At 55.0% G+C, this 18,892-nt stretch overlaps 7 protein-coding genes across 7 annotated transcripts; 2 read left to right on the top strand and 5 right to left on the bottom strand.

Moving 5' to 3' along the window:
- Positions 1-594: 594 nt before the first annotated feature.
- On the bottom strand, positions 595-3,229 carry JCM15063_001561 (uncharacterized protein; the record flags this gene model as incomplete). Its single annotated transcript, XM_076677824.1, has 3 exons — positions 595-1,456; positions 1,521-2,870; positions 2,943-3,229. The coding sequence occupies 3 exons, from the start codon at positions 3,227-3,229 to the stop codon at positions 595-597; spliced, it is 2,499 nt and encodes an 832-aa protein (XP_076535148.1).
- A 2,205-nt stretch (positions 3,230-5,434) lies between these two features.
- JCM15063_001560 (AHA1 family protein) lies at positions 5,435-7,037 on the top strand (the record flags this gene model as incomplete). The annotated part of the gene is made up of 6 exons (XM_076677823.1): positions 5,435-5,468; positions 5,602-5,765; positions 5,836-6,451; positions 6,521-6,621; positions 6,685-6,693; positions 6,762-7,037. 6 exons carry the CDS (start codon positions 5,435-5,437, stop codon positions 7,035-7,037), a joined length of 1,200 nt encoding a protein of 399 aa, XP_076535147.1.
- A 340-nt stretch (positions 7,038-7,377) lies between these two features.
- On the bottom strand, positions 7,378-8,550 carry JCM15063_001559 (uncharacterized protein; the record flags this gene model as incomplete). The annotated part of the gene is made up of 3 exons (XM_076677822.1): positions 7,378-7,988; positions 8,092-8,450; positions 8,525-8,550. The coding sequence occupies 3 exons, from the start codon at positions 8,548-8,550 to the stop codon at positions 7,378-7,380; spliced, it is 996 nt and encodes a 331-aa protein (XP_076535146.1).
- Positions 8,551-8,758: 208 nt separating this feature from the next.
- JCM15063_001558 (Nur1/Mug154 family protein) lies at positions 8,759-10,244 on the bottom strand (the record flags this gene model as incomplete). Its single annotated transcript, XM_076677821.1, has 5 exons — positions 8,759-9,097; positions 9,181-9,274; positions 9,342-9,541; positions 9,599-9,974; positions 10,039-10,244. 5 exons carry the CDS (start codon positions 10,242-10,244, stop codon positions 8,759-8,761), a joined length of 1,215 nt encoding a protein of 404 aa, XP_076535145.1.
- Positions 10,245-10,970: 726 nt separating this feature from the next.
- On the top strand, positions 10,971-15,241 carry JCM15063_001557 (plasma-membrane proton-efflux P-type ATPase; the record flags this gene model as incomplete). The annotated part of the gene is made up of 18 exons (XM_076677820.1): positions 10,971-11,046; positions 11,118-11,266; positions 11,361-11,458; positions 11,523-11,643; positions 11,706-11,746; positions 11,803-12,147; positions 12,215-12,503; positions 12,566-12,847; positions 12,922-13,270; positions 13,338-13,628; positions 13,687-13,711; positions 13,780-13,995; positions 14,066-14,367; positions 14,437-14,450; positions 14,510-14,582; positions 14,648-14,770; positions 14,841-14,872; positions 14,963-15,241. 18 exons carry the CDS (start codon positions 10,971-10,973, stop codon positions 15,239-15,241), a joined length of 3,105 nt encoding a protein of 1,034 aa, XP_076535144.1.
- Positions 15,242-15,530: 289 nt separating this feature from the next.
- JCM15063_001556 (uncharacterized protein) lies at positions 15,531-16,159 on the bottom strand (the record flags this gene model as incomplete). Its single annotated transcript, XM_076677819.1, has 3 exons — positions 15,531-15,755; positions 15,816-15,901; positions 15,967-16,159. 3 exons carry the CDS (start codon positions 16,157-16,159, stop codon positions 15,531-15,533), a joined length of 504 nt encoding a protein of 167 aa, XP_076535143.1.
- Positions 16,160-17,293: 1,134 nt separating this feature from the next.
- Positions 17,294-18,705, bottom strand: JCM15063_001555 (SDR family oxidoreductase; the record flags this gene model as incomplete). Its single annotated transcript, XM_076677818.1, has 7 exons — positions 17,294-17,502; positions 17,571-17,633; positions 17,696-17,752; positions 17,817-17,939; positions 18,011-18,113; positions 18,179-18,440; positions 18,653-18,705. The coding sequence occupies 7 exons, from the start codon at positions 18,703-18,705 to the stop codon at positions 17,294-17,296; spliced, it is 870 nt and encodes a 289-aa protein (XP_076535142.1).
- Between the last annotated feature and the right edge of the window lie 187 nt (positions 18,706-18,892).

Genomic DNA, 18,892 nt, shown 5'->3' with positions numbered 1-18,892 from the left:
CCTATTTTGCACTCCTATTGTTTTTCCACCAATTTTTTTTTGACCACGAGTGTCTCTGCTTACTGAGCACGATCGCTCGTCATTTGAGAGGGAGATATCGCCACTCATCCGACATTCATTAGATCAGGACCTTGAAGTCAACCGCGAAAAACATTCTCACGGCGGGACGGGACGGGACGATCAAAGGTCGAATATGCCAATCGTGTTTCCGACAAAGGATATTCCAAAAAGACCAAGGTGGGGTAAGGGTTTTCGTAGAGAAAAAAGACGAAAGATCGAATGGGCAGATAGGAACAGAACATACGACAAATAAAAACTTCGAGCAAGTAGTGGAGAGGGGGGAATCAACTAAGGAAAGATAGTGTACATGAGCAATGAGAGTAGTAAGTGACAAGAGTTTCGCCCTCGAGCGAGCGCGACAAGTAGTAGAACAACATCCAAGAGAGAGTAGATAGCGCGATCCAACTTAGAAAAGCGTGACGGGAAACAAAACGGATACACGAGGAAAACAAGACAGTCAGTAACGTAGATTAGGGGGTTGTGCAATTGATATCTTCCGGAACGCGTCCCGCGACAAATGACAAAGAACGTTCTTCATCGTACGGCCGCGAGACCATGTTGTTGTGGGTGCGGCGTGTCTCCATATATTTGTCGGTCGTCGTACATTTCCCTCAGTTTCTTCTCGCGCTGCAACACGAGTCGGTTGTGTTCGCGTTGTTGGACGAATCGGTCGTGGTCGTGTTCACGATGGTGAGCGTGCAGGTGCTCCGGGACTTCGTCGCGCTCGCGTTTCGGCAACGTTGTCGGCCCGGCAAACATGCCGTTTTGTGACTGGCTTAGGTGATTCGCATGAGGATGCGATTCACTGTGGGTTGGATGTACCAGGGGCCAACCAGCACTGGGATTCGGAGAAGCCATCGACGACCGATTCGAGTGGTCGCGGGAGTGCACGAGCTGGGCGAAATGCGACTGGGATGCCTGTGGCGTCGGGTAAAGAGTCGCAGGAGCACGTGGATCTTCGTGAGACGGCTGTGCGACGTGAGACTGAGAATGAGGATGGGGGTGGGCACCGGCGTGATCGTGAGGCGGAGGCGGGTGCGAATGCGAAGGATGCGAAGGCTGCGAATGCATAGGCATGGGCGACGGAGGCTGGTTGAACGGCAGCGCTGGGTAGCCGTACTTGGATTGGACAGCAGGATAGCCCGGAGCGACGCCATAAGGTGGTGGCATGGAGGGATATTGAGTAGCAGGTGATTGGCCGTATGATAGACTCGAGGCACTTGTTGGTGGCATCCCATAACTCGTTGATCCGGGGTGTCCATACGAGCTGCTTGCATACGAGGAGTGGTAGTAACTCCCTGGTGGTGGTTGCGCGAGCTGTTCCGGAAATTGCGAATTGGAAGGAGAATCGGAAGGGAAAGAAGACGACGCGGCCGATGACGATCCGTTAGATAGCCTGCGAAGGTACAGTCGATCAATATGCGACAGAGAGAGAAAGAGAGCCGGAGCGCGCAGCTTACGAAGGTGGAACGTCGCCTCGTTCACTCTGAGCACCGATCGAGGGAGTCCGTCCGTACGTGTCATACTGTGAGTACATAGCCTGCTGTCCCATCACGAGCTGTTGCTGAGTTGGCTGTTGCATGTAATCGACCTGAGACGGATAAACATGAGGCGAGCGATTCGCAGGCGTGGTACCCATGCTGGCGTAGTAGACCGACTGCGGGTCAACCGGTGTGTGCGTAGTTTGCGGTTGGAGTTCGGGACCGTTGTGAGGGGCAACACCAGCTTCGGCACGTGAAAACGGTGCCGGCAAGAGCGCCGAAATTGATGGAAGCGACAGCTTGTTTGACTCTGGCGGGTACACGGTGGGCGGGTACCCGAGAGCACCTTGCGAAGGATACTGCTGTTCAACCGACTGCGAGTGATGAAGCTGACCAGAAGACGAGCGGTGGTGATCTCGCGGGGAGGGACTGTCGCCCGGAGTGACGTGGGGCGACTGGGTATGCGGGTGCGAGTAGAACTGGGTAGACGAGGTTGAGGAGGAATCGGGATGCAGATGCTGGTGTTGATGTTGGTGATCGTGTCGAAGGTCGTGTTGGTGCGACTGCGGGTGCTGATGCTGGTGTTGGTTCGGGATCGGGCCGAGAGTAGAAGACGCCGGATTCGCAGGGTAGCCATACATTTGATCGGTTCCCGGAGGTGCGCCGTACACCCCACCGTAGGATGCGTATGCGACCTGCGGTTGTGACTGCGCATAGGATGGGTACAGCACCGAAGTCGATTGAGGGGGGGAAGCGTAAGAATGGTTCGAATAGCTGCCGGGATAACCGGCTGCCACCGGGGGTGGAGCGGGCTGGGGCGAGTGCTGGAAAGAAGGCTCTTCGACAACCTTTGACTGGGATCGACGCAGGACGTCGGTACGGGGAGCTGATTGGTGTGAAGGCCGCTCTTGCGACGCCGGCGGTTGCGTCGCTTGTACGATCGGTTTGCTCGAGTCTTCGCTTTCTTTCCTCCTTCGTTCTTGCGCTTCTGCCGCGTCTGCTTGCTCTTTGGCCTTCTTCTCGGCTGCAGTGACCTTGCGCCGTGTCGTAGAACTGGAAGAGATCTTGCGTGGGCGTTGTGCCGCTTCTGCCTTGCGCCGCGCTTTTGCTGCTTCCTTCTCGGCGTCCTGCACAACCATGCCCATGTCGCGCTGCTTCTGAATGGTGGATACGCTCAGAGTACTATGCAGAGCGACGAGGTCGGCAATACACTGCGCGTTTTCGGCGGCCATCTCGGCGTGGACGGTCGATGCATGCTGCCGGACGTTATCGAGGCGAGAAAAAGTCCGTCCGCAGTGACACTTGAACGGGCGCTCGCCAGTGTGTTTCCTGTGCACGCAGGCGATCGCGACGATGCAGGTCAGCGGAAGTGCGACGTGCAGGGGTCAACCTGATCCTTACCTGACATGCCGTGCGAGATGTTCGCTTCGAGTAAAGGTCATCTGACAGTCGCCAAACCCATTGCAGCGGAACAGCTTGCAGGACTGCTTCTTGGTGGGATTCTGGCAATCGGCCGCACCCTGGGCTGCTGCGGGACCGGACACCAAGGCAGCAGACAGGGCGTGCGGGTCAGCGCCAGGCGAGACAGAGGATGTCGACGGCTGCGATGGTGGCGCGAGCGCGTGGGCGAGACTGTCCTGCTGCGAGAGCGGCGGCACGTGAGGGTGATACGGCGAGAGTGTTTCCATCCTGCAGACCCGAGGCGGAGAAGTGCTAGCGCCCGCAGAGCGGAGAATGGGGAGGACCAGCACGAGCGGCGGCGAGTAGTCTGGCGCCTTGCACGCGGACGGAGGCGGGCTGCTGCACGAGCGAGGCGATAGCTGATCTGCCGTCGAGTTGGGTGTCCGCGTTGAGTGAGCGAAGTCGGGGTGATCGGTGTGGAAGGGCACCCCTTCCCCCATGGGAGAAACCGTTCCTGACTGCATACTCGAAACGATAGGCTGTTTTCGCTTCGTTTCTTGCGGCTCGCTCCACTTCGCTCGTCCGAGAGTTGCTGAGCCTGTTGCACGGTCTGTCCGAGTCGTGTAGGTGTGCAGTTGGAGGTGGCCGTCGATCGAGAAGTCGTTGATAGCACTCGCAAACGACCCTTCTTTTCCGCACTCGAAAGAGGCTGTGGCCCCAGGGACTTGATGTTTGTACGCAAGCGAGCCGTTCAAAGCGACAGTACTTCGCGAGAGGCGAGCAGCGCAGCTGCAGGATCGCTGGCTGTTCGAAGCGGCGCCCGCCTCGTTCTGTCCGCAATCTCTTGTCTCGTCTCGCGCGCCACCCAGAGAAGCGATGCCTCTCCAGCTATGAGACATCTGGACAGTCCTTCTTGCGATCTCCTGCATGACGGGCGGGAGACGGACGGAACGAGAAGGTCGAGCTCGCCTGACCGAGCGCACGCAGTCTCGACGTTAGCGGTGCGCTCGAGCCGCCAGCGTTTCCGCAAGTCCTCGGGCAGTGCAGGACATGCGATATACATACTGTATCGTATGAAATGCAGAAACGCGATAAAATTGACACCGAGCGAACAAAAATACTGAGAAAACGGGATCGGCGTCGTACCTCGACGTCGAAGAGAAGGCGTTTGTTTGAATTTTTTTCGCGATCCTGCTTGCATCTTGCATCGATCGTCTTTGCGATGTCTCTCTGCACTCTAAACGCTCCACTAAAAGCTCTCGATAGAGACCTCGAATCACGGCTCCTTCGGCGGAGGCGCTTGTTGGTTGCAGCATTGACAGCACCAGTGAATGCGCTACGTTCCGTCAGGAACGGTTTCGAGCTCACGGGAGACACTTCATTTTGAGGGTGTTCTTTCCTCCTTTGAACCTACATACTGTATGATACAGTATCTCAAGTGGGCAAATTCAATTCGGCAGCATTGATCTTCGAGTCATATGATTCCGATAGCCGTAAGTACAGTGCTGCCGACATGCGACTGTCCACGCTGCTTGCCCCCCTCGATGGGTCTGGCTTGCATGATCATCGCATGTCAACGTGCGCCCCTAACGTCGACAGAGCGTTGCATGCTCGCTAGCTCGCGACCTACCTCTGATCGTGATGCGGCGGAGCTTAACCTTGGGGTGAACGCTTGGTTCGCTCAACGGTAGGAGCTCCCTAGATACTGAACGCAAAAGGCATGGCCTGCCTCTGAGTTTACCGGCGACAATAGAGATGATAAGGTAGGACAGTAGATTGCGCTAGCTTTGGTCACGGCCGCGAGGGCGGATCCTATTCGGCTCAAGCCATTGATCCAGGTTTACACGGCTTTCCGGTCGAGCGTTGAGCGAAAGTTGGTCAGTCTTGATTGGCTAGTCATTGAGCGAGCAGATGTACAGGGCATGTCGCTCCTACAGTGCCAGCTGCAGCATGAGCAGACGATTGGCGACAGATTAATGCGTTTCGACATGCAAGCTTGAGCCGGACTTCTACTTCACCCGCGCTCTTCTTGCTGCCTCATTCCGCGGGCTGGTTCCATCAAAACTATATGAAACGCTACAAGCCTTGCTAAAACAGAAGACGATGGCCCGTCTCGCAAATGAACGGATGCTCAATGTACAGGGTTTGATTCTCAACCGCTTCCCTGCAGCTGCTGTCGCCCAATCATCGATTGTTGATTGCGGAACCAAGTCACAGTACGAAACGGTCAGAAGATGGAGACAAGAGTCACAGACACAAGCTGCATCGACATCAGAGGTGCTGAGTCGTGCTGAGTTGTCCGTGACAATGGTGTGACTTACCTCGATTTCTCCTCGAGTACCACGCGGTGCCCACACTGCGTGATGACGAGCTGAACCTGATTGGAGCCTTTCAGACAGTGTTTCTGGGAGAGACATGTGCGATGATGCTGTACATAGAAAGTCGAGGAACATTTGTGCACTCTCACAAATCGCCCGACATAACGATACACCATGTCAAACCTCTCGCACGGTATTAAGCACTGGCGTAAGTACCCAGTCGTTGTAACATGCACGCTTGCCTGACCAGCGGTCGCGCTCACTGTCGTTTGCATTCGCATCATCTTCCCTACGCTTCGGCCCGTCCCACGCGTCCAATCTGGACCGGAAAATACCTGTAGACTGGAGAACAAAGGGTGTTGAACCGTGGGCTAAGCAATGGTTCACCGACAACTTGGTCGGAACCGAAGCGAAAGGTGTCACCATCTCGGCGGTTACCGATGTCGAAGGAGATTGCGAACTCGGCATGAGGAAGTCGAAGCTCATCACCGTGTACGACCAGAAGGTAAGCGAGCACTTACAGGGACTGGATGGGGGCCGACACAGCTGATGCCCAAGATTGCTTGAATCATCAGGTCTCGATGACATGGACCGCAAAGTCCTCGGAAGGCGACGAGATCTCGGGAACCCTCATCGCTTTGGAAGTCGCACACGACATGGACGAAGACGAGTACCGCTTTGAAGCGTCCATCTCTTCCGGAAGCGGGAAAGAAGCCGACGCTTTCTACCTCACCGCGAAACGAGCCCTCGCCGACAAGCTCCGACCCAAATTCCAACAATTCCCGAAAGACATGGTCGAGACACACGGCAAAGATCTGCTCGATGCTGCTGCCGAGGCTGCGTCGTCCGCTGAGAACTCGGGCGCCAACACCCCCGAAAAAGCTTCTGCCAAGGCTACCGCCTCTTCCTCCTCCGCCGCCGCCAAATCTACCGCTCCCTCGCTCTCGTCCCTTTCGCTCAGTACGGCTGTCGTCCGGGCGACTGGCGAATTCCAGGCCGACGCCGCTACCCTCTGGGACTTTCTCACAAATCCCCAGAAAGTACAGATGTGGACTCGTAACCCAGCAAGGATGGCAGCCGAGGTCGGCGCGGAAATGGAACTCTTTGGAGGTAACATCAAGGGCAAGGTTCAGACGGTCGAGGTCCCGAAGAAGCTCGTCACTTCGTGGCGCGCCCCGACATGGCCGGAGAGTACGGATCAATGTTTGCACACTATCCTTTTAATATCTGCGAGACTGATTTCCGGATCTCGTGTGACAGACCACTACGGTACGCTCGAGACGGCTCTCGAACAAGGATCGAACTCGACGACTCTCAACCTGAAGCTTTCAGGAGTGCCTATCGGCAAAGAGGATGAGACTGTAAGTTTCTCGGTCAAGTAGGCCTACTCTCAAGCGAGACTAAACTCGCGGTATTTTTGATAGGAACAAAACGTATGTGCCCTCGTGTTTTCTACCTTCTCGTATCTATTACCCAGCTAACCCACTGCTCCAACACGCAGCTCCAAACCTTCTACATCCGCGGTTTGCAAGCTATCGGGTTAGGCCTTTCCTCCGTCTCGACTTCAGTCGCCTCTGCCACCGAGACTCCTTCTCCCTCGCTCGTCGCTCCTTCACGACGCTCGCCTCGCTTGCGGCCGAAAGGACAGCTGAAAAGTCCTCGCCTGAACCGCTGGACATTCGCCAACGTTGGAACCTTCCTCGCTTCGGCTGGGTTGATTCTTGGAATGGGCGCGGCATTCTACTACGGCCCGAGTGGTCCAGGCAGCAAGAAGTAGCGCATCGTCCTTGTGTGATAGCCGGAGAGTACAAGCAGAGCGAGGGAGGAGGAAACGCGACGGTCTTCCACAATGTGAGTTGAACTCGCTTCAGGACAGCTCGACTAATCCAATCGGACGTCCTCGTTTGGAATTCACAGACTCGGCGCCATTCTCTAGAGCGAAAAAAACCTGTCCATACAGCAATAGTAGAACCTCCTTCGCAGCCAATGTCGTTTTCAGTTTCCTGCCAATCATCTCACACAAGATTGTCTTTGAGCATGGCGGCAGAGAGAGACGGCGTAGCATGACAACAATACACATGTACGAAACGGATACTCGGGATACAGCTGGGCACGGCCTACTTGGACTTGCGACCACCCTTTTTCTGCTTGTTACCAGTCGCAGATCTTCTCGAGTCGATCTCGGCCTGAATCCTCGCGAATTCCTCCTCTGTCGGCCCTTCGTCGTGTTCCTCTCCCTTCTTCTGCTTTTTGGTGCTCCCGTCTCCTCCCGTCGACGCACGCTTCTTGCCTCTTCCTCCACCCCCATACTTTGCCTCGAGCGAATCCATCAAGGAACTCATCCTTTTGTCTCGGTTCCCTTGTATCAGCGCTTTCAACGCTGCCTCGTCGTCGCCAGCCTCACCCTGTGCCTTGCTCTTCCCTTTCCCCTTGCCCTTGTCGCCGTACAGCTTGTCGTGTACGCCCAACTCTCTTGCTGCTTTTTCGGCTTCCTTTGCCTCCTTGTCCGCCTTTTTCTTACGTTGCTCTTTCGCCTTGGTGTCTTTGCTCATCTTCTTCCACTTGGACGTCGCCTCGAGTTCGTTCGACTCGATTGCTTGGTTGATCAGTTTGACAAAGCGCTCCTCGTCATCGTGGGTCGAGCACATGATCGAGTCGAGGATGATTTCGAGATCTCCTTTCGCCGAAGTGTATGCATCAAACAGGTCGTCCTGTTCTTCCTGGGAGCCTGGAAGCAAAAGCGCAATCCGCAAGAAGGAGGCAGGATCAGCTCGGGGACGTTTCTGGGTCGAGAATATCATTCGACCGTCGATTCTCGCTGATTCACTCACCCTGATACTTGGCCTTGAACTCTTCGATCGATTGTCCCGTGACCTCGCCCTGCCACAAGTCCTTGAAGTAGTCTTTCCACTCTTGTTCAGTCTTTGCGCCTTCCCCACTTCCCTCACTTGTACTCCCAGTCTTGTCATACCGACCCCTTCTGGCATCATCCTTGAGCACGCTGTACGCAAAGCCAATTTGTTGAAACTTGAGGGTTGCGGCTTCAGAAGAGAGTCCCGAAGCGGTCGCTTTGTCGGGGTGGTGCGCGAGACATAATCGACGGTATGCACGTTTGAGCTCGTCGGCAGTCGCAGTCTTGATCACTGACAGAACCTCGTACAGGGATGGGATCTCGTCCGAGTCGGGAAAGCTACATGACGACGTCGATGTGGGCAAGATGAGGGAACTGATTGATGATCTGCGCGCAAGAGGCAGAGTACTCACAAGGTACGCGCCGGGTCGTCAGACATGATCTCTTGATTCGTCACTGTGAGAGAGCCAAGAGGGACAATGTTGCTCAAGGTCGGAAGCTCGAGTCTGAACACGCGCGTGCGCCGCGCGTCGCGTCTTGCGCTTTGCTCGCGCCAAAATACTGCTGATCAGCGCCAACAACGCGTTTCCATCCTCATTATCTCGTAGAAAGTGTTCTCGGATAACAACGAGTTGCAAAGTGACGCGTCAAGCGAGCATCTCGGTTCTCCTCCTTCTCCTCCTTTCGCTGTTTGGCACTGGACTCTCTTCTGCCCCCGATGCTAGACCCTGCATGACCGCCACACTCTCCCTTCCTCGCCTGATCTTCCTCTCACTCCCTTCTGCATCCGTAGTCATCCGAGCTGGATCACGCACGTGCGTTTTCCAATCTGAAAATTCGAGTTCTTCTGTCGAAACTCCGACATCTCGTTTCTGAACAAACACGCGAGGATACACGAAGTTTGCGTTGTACTCGTGCATCGTCTCGCTCGCGAGGATCTGTCGATCTTTGAGTAGCGTCGTGTACAGGTGAACGAGCGAGAAGAACTGTCGCCATTCGAAGCGGCCCAGCTCATCCGAGGGATTAGTTTCGCCTTGTCCGGATTAATCGGCGGAAAAAGGAGACTGACGAGAAAGGCAACGCATGGTCCGATTATCAGGAACGGGATGACGGTTGATGGTGAGAGGAAATGGTACATGAGAGCGATCGGCGGTGGGTAACCCCTGACGAGCCGTGTGAAACCGATTAGCGGACGAGGTCTCGCATTTACAATGAGGCGTGTGTACTCACGTGAAGAGACGCAGCGACCACAAAACGTATTCGGGAGTCCAGACATACAGCTCTTGAATCGGGAACGCGTGCGGCTCTTGCGTTTGCTGCGAAGACCGCCAGATCCAGTCTCTGATCGTATTCGTCAAGCTCTTCTTGGGCGGAGCGTGAGGCGCGAACCTCAAGACTGCCGATTTAGCGTTTGGTGAAGACGGGGCATCCTGATAGCAGGTATCCGTCAGCAAGGGAGCCCGATCGATCCCCATGGAAGAGCTCACCTTTCTGAGCATGAGCTGGTACTTGCGCCTGCGACTGGCTAGATATGCAGTATTCGCTACGCTCACGAGGACGAGGGTCGCGCTCAGGAACCAGCCGATCCAGCCACTGCTCAAACTGCCGCCTTGACCCTGCAGAGCTGCCAATCTCGCATCGGCATCGAGTTGTGCTTGTCGCGCATACCTCGACGCCGTATCCGATCCTGAATACGACAAGAGGGATGCAAATGGAGGCAGGGCCGAGTAAAAGTGCGGTAGGCGGACGAGGAAGTGGCTAGAATTGCACGCGATCGCGAGCGGGTACCCGGCGGCATCGAACGAAAGCAGCTGGATCGACGTCTCGAAAGACAGGATACGATTCGAAACCCAGTCGCGGGCCCTGCAATTCTTGGATGGATGGTATCACTTCCAACGCAAGTGATTGAGCAGGATCGGGCACTCACTTGTCTGGCAGGCTTTTCTGACGGATCTTGCGAGGACTCCTGACCGTGTATCCCTCGGCTGCGAGTACTCTGCCTAGAGGAGTACCGGGGACTCTGCTCAAACCGGCACCGACTCGTGTTGATCGTCCAGTCGGCGTATTGTACGCCGAGGAAGGCGTGCCGCTCAGATTGCTTGACGAGCGCTGTGTGCGCAATGGCGTACTCATATTCGATACCTTGCACGGCACTGAACGGGAGAGCAAGCTGGATCGGATCGTCATCAGAACCCGGCGCCTCTCCCTTCACTCAACTTGCAACAATCCACGTTATCATCATGATTCGAGATACGACATTCCGCATGCCTGTACAAAGTTGCTGGTCCGAGTGACGACCCAACGACCCGACCGGCGAACTATGCCTCAGACGAGACGTCGACGAGGCTCGCAGCACCCAGACGACAATCTCGACATCCGCCGATAGCAGTCACACGCATGACGTTGTCTGGAATTAGCCATGTGGGCTCCATTTGACTTGCGAGAAAGTATCTCCATTCGGCAGCAACCGAACTCGGCGTCGGCACAGGATTATCTCCCTCAACGGCAGCGAGACTCGGGCAATGTGAAATATCTTATTGAGGCTGGATAACACCGCGCAGACGCTCGCGAACACGTCGCCGCTCGTGCGCAGCTACCGCGAGCTGTGTTCCCGTTCCGAACTCCATCGCAAAGGCCAATTTTGGCACCTTCTCTATCAGATTACGCACGTCAAATCATTGAGCAAATTTGACAATCCAAGCCGAAGCTGTCCAGTTGCTTCTGAGCCCTGCATCTGCTGCTCTTCCGTTCGTGGGTCTTGCTTTCGTAGTCCATACTACGTCGGATCTTTGCATCCCGAGCGTCGTCCTAGCTTTACGCCTTTCGCACGCCGCCAACTGAGCTGAGCTTCAAAGCACGATGGGACTGCGTCGCAGAAAAAACCCCAAGGACGACGACGTCGAGTCGAACGATACGGCCGTCGAGCGAGAGAAAGGTAAGCCGCTTTCGTCTGTCCACGATCGGCAGCCACGAGCTTACACCTGAGGAACGTCCATACCTGGTAAGGCCCTCAATTCCACGGCGACGAGTATGAGCAGCTTCTTCAGTACGTTGCGTACGAGGCTGAAAAGTCGAAGCGAGGCGGAGACAGCGAGGAGGAAGAGGATGTTCACCACGAGAAGCGTCTCTGGTACGCTCCGTGGAAAAAAGTCGCCGTGAAAGGCTCCCAGGAGCGCAAGGCGAGTCACAACGGCCTCACAGATTGCGAGGCGCCAGTCAGTTGCTGACCACGAAAACGAGCGTATGTAGGTGCCGCAAGACCAGCTTCAAACCGATATCGCGCGCGGACTTGACGAGGGCGAAGTCGAGAAACGCCGTGCCCAATATGGCTACAACGAACTCGAGAGGTGAGTCTTTTGCAGTCATAGACCCTAGTCCAGGCCGTGAACTGAGGGCTTAGTTCGTGCACAGTCCCCATGAGAATCAGATCGTCAAGTTCATCGGCTATTTCCGTGGACCGATCTTGTACGTAATGGAGGTCGCAGTCATCCTTGCTGCCGGTCTTCGTGACTGGATTGATTTCGGTGTAATCGTGAGCTTGGAACATGTCCCGCTCTGAACCTCTTCCCATGCTAACTCGCTCGAGCTCGCTAGATTGGAATCCTCATGCTCAACGCTTTCGTCGGATGGTATCAGTGGGTCTCTCGCACTTCTTCCTTGTCCGTTCTCGTACTGATGTGTGGCTGTACAGAGAGAAACAAGCCGGCGATATCGTCGCCCAGCTCAAGGCCGGAATCGCCTTGCGCGCGACAGTCATTCGCGATGGCCAGGAACGCGAGATTGAAGCTCGAGACGTCGTTCCCGGCGACATCGTAGTCATGGAGGAGGCGACCGTTATTCCTGCTGACGCCAAAATCATCGCCAACTATGCGGACCGCGACAACAAAGACATCTATGACCGCCTCGACCAGATCCAGAAGCTCAAAACGTCAAAGAAGAGTGCTGACGACGATGGCGATGATGACGAGGAAGAGACTGCTAAAGGCAAACGAGCGAGGGACATCAAGGGCTCCAGCGTTGGCGCTGTCGATCAATCGTGCGTTTCCCATTATTTCCACTTCAGATTGGGCTCTCGTGCTGACATCTTCGATCTACGGATGCAGAGCAATCACCGGCGAGTCATTGCCTGTCGACAAATTCCTCGGAGATACGGCGTACTATACCTGCGGCGTCAAGCGTGGCAAATTCATCGGCATTGTGACCGCAAATGCGCGTCAATCTTTCGTTGGCAAGACGGCTTCCCTCGTCACCGGCTCTCACGATGAAGGGCACTTCAAGCAGGTTCTCAACGGCATTGGCACAGCGTTGCTTGTACTCGTCGTCTTCTTTATTCTCGCCATGCTCATCGGCGGTTTCTTCCGCTCTGTCGGCATCGCCAATCCTAAGCAAAATGTGAGACTACAGAAGCTATGCATGGACCCAGATGGCGTGCTGACCGGACGTCAAAAACGCAGAATCTGCTCGTTTATGCCCTCATCTTCCTTATTATCGGAGTTCCAGTCGGATTGCCGTGTGTCACAACCACTACGATGGCAGTTGGTGCCGCTTACCTCGCGAGACGCAAAGCGATCGTGCAGAAGCTCACAGCGATCGAATCGCTTGCGGGAGTCGACGTGCTCTGCTCGGACAAGACCGGAACTCTCACTGCCAACAAGCTTTCCTTGAATGATCCTTTCGTCTCCGAGGGAGTCGATGCGAACTGGCTTATGGCTGTTGCTGCACTCAGTTCCTCCCACGTGCGCCCTCCCTTTCTCCGCCTGACCATCCGCAGGCGCTTTTTCGACTGACGTTTGCGCTTTCTCACCCTTAGAACATCAAAGCTCTTGACCCTATCGATAAAGTTACGATCACCTCTCTCAAAGATTACCCCAAAGCGCAAGAGATCCTGCGACGAGGCTGGAAAACGCACAAGTTCTCTCCGTTCGATCCCGTCTCGAAGCGGATCACGGCTGAAGTTGAAGACGCCGAGGGCAAGAAGTATACTTGCGCGAAAGGTGCGCCGAACGCGATCCTGCGACTGCGCCAGTTCGACAAGCAGGTTGCGAGCGACTACCGGGCCCAGACGCAGGTACTTGCAAGCAGGGGTTTCCGTTCGCTCGGAGTCGCTATCAAGGAAGAAGGCAAGGAATGGGAGCTCTTGGGCCTCATCTCCATGTCAGGTATGCTTGTGCACCTTGACCTCTTTCGCTCTCGTTACCAAAACTGACCAGAGTTCTGCTCGCTCAGACCCGCCTCGGCATGACACGCCACCGACCATTCGCGAAGCTCAAGATCTCGGTATCTCGATCAAAATGCTGACGGGTGATGCAGTCGCAATCGCAAAAGAGACTTGCCGTCAGCTCGCGCTCGGCGACAAGGTTTACGATTCGGAGCGACTGCTTGGTGGTGGCATGACTGGAGCCGAGATCACCGATTTCCTTGAGGCTGCCGATGGTTTTGCCGAAGTCTTCCCTGAGCACAAGTACCAGGTCGTCGAAATGCTCAAGTTGCGAGGCCATCTCGTTGCTATGACCGGAGGTGAGTCCCAACAGAGGTCCGTGCCTGTTGCTCAACGCTGACAACTTGTCTCTTTCAGATGGTGTGAACGATGCTCCAGCATTGTGCGTATTCATCCAAACTTGTTCGGGTGTACGCAGACACTAATCATATTTCCTCTCGAGCGTCACAGGAAGAAGGCAGACTGTGGTATCGCTGTCGAAGGCGCATCATCCGCAGCTCAATCCGCCGCCGATATCGTCTTCCTTGACGAAGGACTTTCGACCATCATCACTGCCGTCAAAGTCTCACGCGAGATCTTCCATCGGATGCGCTCATACATCGTCTATCGCATCGCTCTCTGTCTGCACCTCGAAATCTACCTGCTTCTATCGATGCTTATTCTCAAGTGAGCGCGACCGTGTATCGTCGGAGCCGTGTACAAGGACGCACTAACACATTTCGCCGCCCTTTCTCAGCGAGACCATCCGCGTCGACCTTGTCGTCTTTCTGGCCATCTTTGCCGACGTTGCAACCATTGCTATTGCTTACGACAACGCTCAATCTAGCCGCAAGCCTGTCGAATGGCAGCTACCGAAAATCTGGATCGTTTCGACTATTCTTGGTGCATTGCTCGCAGCCGGTACCTGGATCGTTCGCGGCACCCTCTTCATCTCGCACGACGGTGTAGGAGGTATCATTCAGAATTATGGCTCGATCCAGGAAGTCTTGTTCCTCGAGGTTGCCCTGACCGAGTCCTGGCTGATTCTGATCACTCGAGGTGAGCGCGCCTGGGAACTATTGCAAGCGGAGGCAGCCTGCTGACGCCAATTTATGCTTTGTCCCTTAGTTGATACGGCTCCTGTGAGACTGCCTCCCCATTCAGAATTCACCAGCTCTCGCTCACCTCCTCGGTTCTACAGGACTCTGGGAAAGTTTCGCTTCCCTCTTGGCAACTCGTCGGAGCCGTCTTGGGCGTTGACATTCTCGCAACGGGTACGCTGCACCTGCGTTCATACTCAAGGGGAATGCGGTCTGACAATTATCTCGCGTATCTACAGTATTCGCTGCGCTCGGATGGCTTTCTGGTCCCGCCGCGCGCCACGGAGGATGGGTCAACATCGTGACGCTCTGTAGGATCTGGGGATACTCGGTCGGTATCTCCGTCATCATCGCCTTTGTTTGTGAGTACTGGCACAGTCCGCGATTGCGACCATCAGTTCTATAACTCACGAATGTCGCAATTCGCTACAGACTTTGTCTTGAATCGCATTCCTTGGCTCGCTGTGAGTATCTTCCTTCTTCAGCCAAATTCCACGATTTGGCTCACGCGATGTTTTTTTTTGTTTTTTTTTTTCCCTTTCGCCCCGGAACAGGATCTGGGACGCAAGAAGCGTTCTCACAAGAATGCGCTGCTCGAGGATTTCATGCAAGAGCTCTCACGATTGACCATCGTGCACGAGAAGACCGAGAACGACCTAGGTTTGTTCCGGATCAAAGCGGGCGCCGTGGAGGCGGAGGAAGAAGCGTCAACTGCGTCCAACGCGACGGCGGCGAAAACGGCGGAGAAGCACAAGGATACGAAGAAAGAGACCAAGGAGAATGACAAGAAGGCATCTGAGCATGACGCGAAGACCTGTGAGATTCAGGAGTGACCAGTTGCATGCTACTTTCGTTCTTTATCGCTGGACAAAGTCAATTGGAAAAGTGATTTTTGCCTTAGTACCTCTTTCATAACTTGCTGTATGTTCCAGACAGATTGATGCTAGATTCCCCTTCGCATACGTTAAGTACCAATGAAAAAATCAAGGAGAGAGCAATGGGGAGCTTTCACAAGCGTGCAAGAAATGTCAAATTGTATTAGGATGGTACTACGGTAGGTGATATATTTAGCGAGAACTACGAAGGTATGTAAGACGACTTTGGACTGTCGAGGGAAGGGATTTAGGCGTCGGAGAGAGCGGCGCGTTTGAGTGCAACGGGTCCAGAGCGGGCAGCAAGGATGCCGAGGACGATGGTGTACAAGAGGATGATGAAGACGAAGATGGTCTCGATCCAGGAAATTGCGACCAGTCCCTTGGTCACGTTGCATCGCGACCAAACGACGTTGCCGCAGTTGATCTTGTCGGTGAGAGCCGTGAGTGAGGAAGCTCCAATGATGTACAGGATCTGTCGACGTGCAAAATGTGAGGCTTTGACCCCACAAGCGGTAGAGCGTCAAACACTCACGAATGCGACCGCGAATGCGACGAGGTGGAACACGATGCCGAAAGCAGCAGATCCAGTAAACACGAGTGTTCCAATCAAGCCATAGACTGTTCCTCATGCTGTGGTAAGGGCATCTGCTGACAGCGAGGAAGCGAAAGTGGAAGATGCTTACTGGAAACAACAATCGACCAGATTGACGCGGCAAGCAGGATGCGCTCCCTGTCGCGGTAGCTCTTGTTAGGGAATCCAACATCCCGCCAGTGGCTCTCGAGCGAGGCGGCGATGGCTAGTGTGACGATCGATGCGAGAGTCGACAACAGCAAGAGGGGGCCCAGAGAGAGCTTGATGGCACGAGAAGAGACCATGCTGTTTTGAATTCAGTGATAGATAGGAGTTGACGAGAGTGATGTAGCTCTCGAGGTTCGCGGTTGAAGTGCAAGGGAATGGAATGAGAGCGCCTGTTGTCGCATTTTGACCGGGCGAATTGCCGTCGATCACCGCCGTGCGTCATCGATTCCGCAGTTGGGCGTGGGCTGTCCAGTGTCTCGCCTAGCTTCCTCCCGCCAATCTTAACACAGCCTCACACGTCATAATTGCCTGGGCCTCTGGTGCACAGCACAGTACAGTACAGTACAGTACGTACAGTATAGTGTGTACAGCCTTATGTTGCCCGACGGCCCTGTCCCACACCTTCAGCGCACCATTTCGGAAGTCCCAGCCGCTGCCCGTCCTGGAGATCCTCGTCCATTGACCCACAAGGAAGCAGTCCTCGACGCTTTTGAAGCCTGTTACAAGCAGGCCAGGCTCGAGGCGGGCAAAGCGGTAGAATCCATCAAGGCGAAGATCCCCTCGAGCTAGGTGCAACCTCGCTATTGCCGTTCTCGCCAACGCCGTTCTCGCTCAAGCGGCCAGGTTAATGCAGGCTCCTGAGCAGGAGATACCGATCAAGACCCTGTGGCACCGCATCACCAATCTGGAAATTGGACATGCTGCGAAGCCCGTCCACGTCCTCCCTAACCTTGAGGATTTAGCCAAACATCACAATGGAGGTTATGCGCTGCCCTCCATCCCATTAACCGAGGTCGCGCCAGAACGGAGTTGTCGCTGGTAGATGCGTCGCCCAGGTGAATCACGCCCGAGACGAGTTCGACCTCGGCGTCTCTTTTCCGCGGTGACAGCCCAACACCTCCGTTGTGATGTTCGGCTAAATCTTCACGGTGAGGGAGGACGTGAATGTGCTTTGCAGCATGTCCCGCTCCCGGGTTCGTAATGCGGTGACGCAGATTATTGAACGCTATTTCAATGCTCAGACCCTTGCATCAATCTGACCGCTTGAGCAAGGACGGTAACACGCGCAGGCGTTTTTGTACTGGCGCTAGGCTTGTGGAATCTTCTTTCACTGACAGACGGTGGCATATAAGGGGTACAGACAGATTCGGAAAGAACAGATACAGAGGCGTCGAGCACCATAGAGGAAAAATTGGCCGAAGCAACAAAGCTCACTGGACCTTTTTCCCTGAACCAGCTTGGCCCACTTTGCAAGCGCCAGATTGACGACTCAGGAGGAACCAGACGATGGGCCTCGGAATCCTTTCTAGGAACCAGAAGGTCCAGCTCATTCCGCCAGCTGAAAAGTATCTTGCGGGCTTTGAACGAAGCGCTCGGGAGACGATTCCGGAGGCGAGGACTTTGGCGGGAATAGAATGGTCTGTGGTACATTCTCATATCATGAGCGTCTCGCGGGAGGGGGGAAGGTACTCAAGAAACGCAACTCACCGGGCCTTTGCGAGATTTCTGCTCGTTTTGCAATTTGGTCGGCGACGTCTCGGTAGAGCGTATCTGCGGAGTCGAGACACAGATGAGCTTCACGCGTTGTCCTAGACAGGAACAGTGCTGCCTACCCTCGGGCATTTTGAAACTTCCCAGTTGCTTCTTGCCAAACTGACTTGTAATTGCACCTGTTTCCATGTACATGCATCAGGTGCAGCTTTGGAATAGTCTGAAGGCGGGCTAGTCGGGTACCTGGCGCAACGAGGAAAACCTTGACGCCGAACCCGGCACATTCCATTCTCAGCGTTTCCGTAAGCGAGTGCAGCGCCGCCTTGGAAGCGCAGTAGATCCCACTCCAAGGCGTGGCGATATTGCCTGACAGGATTGAGCTCGAGTCAGCTACACGCTCGTATCACGTGATCGAAGAGCTGCTATGTGTGTCTCACCGACGATTGAACCCACGTTGATCACGAGGCCTGAACGCTTCTCAACCATGTGCGGTACCACGAGCTTGCACATTCGCATTGGAGCCCAGACGTTCGTCTCGAACTGAGATCGTCGATACGGAGGGTCAATGCGGCTCCTGAAATAGGGGCATTCGAAAGGAAGCTTACGGTAGCTTTCGCACCCTCATCCGATTCGAGGTCGGCATCGAGCAGCGCGCCCGTCCCTCCTGCACCGGCATTGTTCACGAGAACATCGATCCTTCCCTGCTCGTCGATCACCTGGCGAATCGCGCGCTCGCACGACTCGAGCGAAAGGACGTCGAGGGCGATTTTGTGTACCGAATCAGGCAACGACTCGATCGATGCGAGTCGACGAGCGGTGGCGTACACGATACAGCCCTTGCTGGCGAACTCCTGACATAATGCGTATCTGTTTCGTGGAAAAGGTCGTGCCGCGAAACAGGGGTTCGGAACGAAGAAAGAATCAGTTCCTGTCGCTGCGACTGTGCTGTTTGCCTACTGATTCACAAGCTGTGTACAATGTATTCTAGATCGATGGTCGTCCGCCAATCGTCTTGAGCGTCCTCCGCGCGAGAAAGAAGAGATCGCCGGCACACCACCCGAAGAACAACCAATCCTCACCCGATACCACCCTCGGAGCTCCCGGTGATCACGACGACCTTCTGTTGTGACATGCCGCTGGCAGATAGGTGCAGTGTAGCTCTGCGTCGCGAGCAGATCGTGGGAAGGAAACACAGACCGTCGCTGTCCGCCGGATTTCGAGGCCGATGATTCATAATTGTGGGGGAGACTATTGAAAAGCCGTATGTGAGCAACTGCCACTCAAGGTTCGAACCATATTTACTACACTGGCACGCAACG

This window comes from Sporobolomyces koalae, assembly GCF_050403365.1.
Source record: "Sporobolomyces koalae JCM15063 DNA, S_koalae_JCM15063T_v1_ctg10, whole genome shotgun sequence".
Lineage (NCBI taxonomy): Eukaryota > Fungi > Basidiomycota > Microbotryomycetes > Sporidiobolales > Sporidiobolaceae > Sporobolomyces > Sporobolomyces koalae.
The sequence above is the reverse complement of the archived record's forward strand: the minus strand, read 5'-3'. Positions and strand labels throughout refer to the sequence as shown.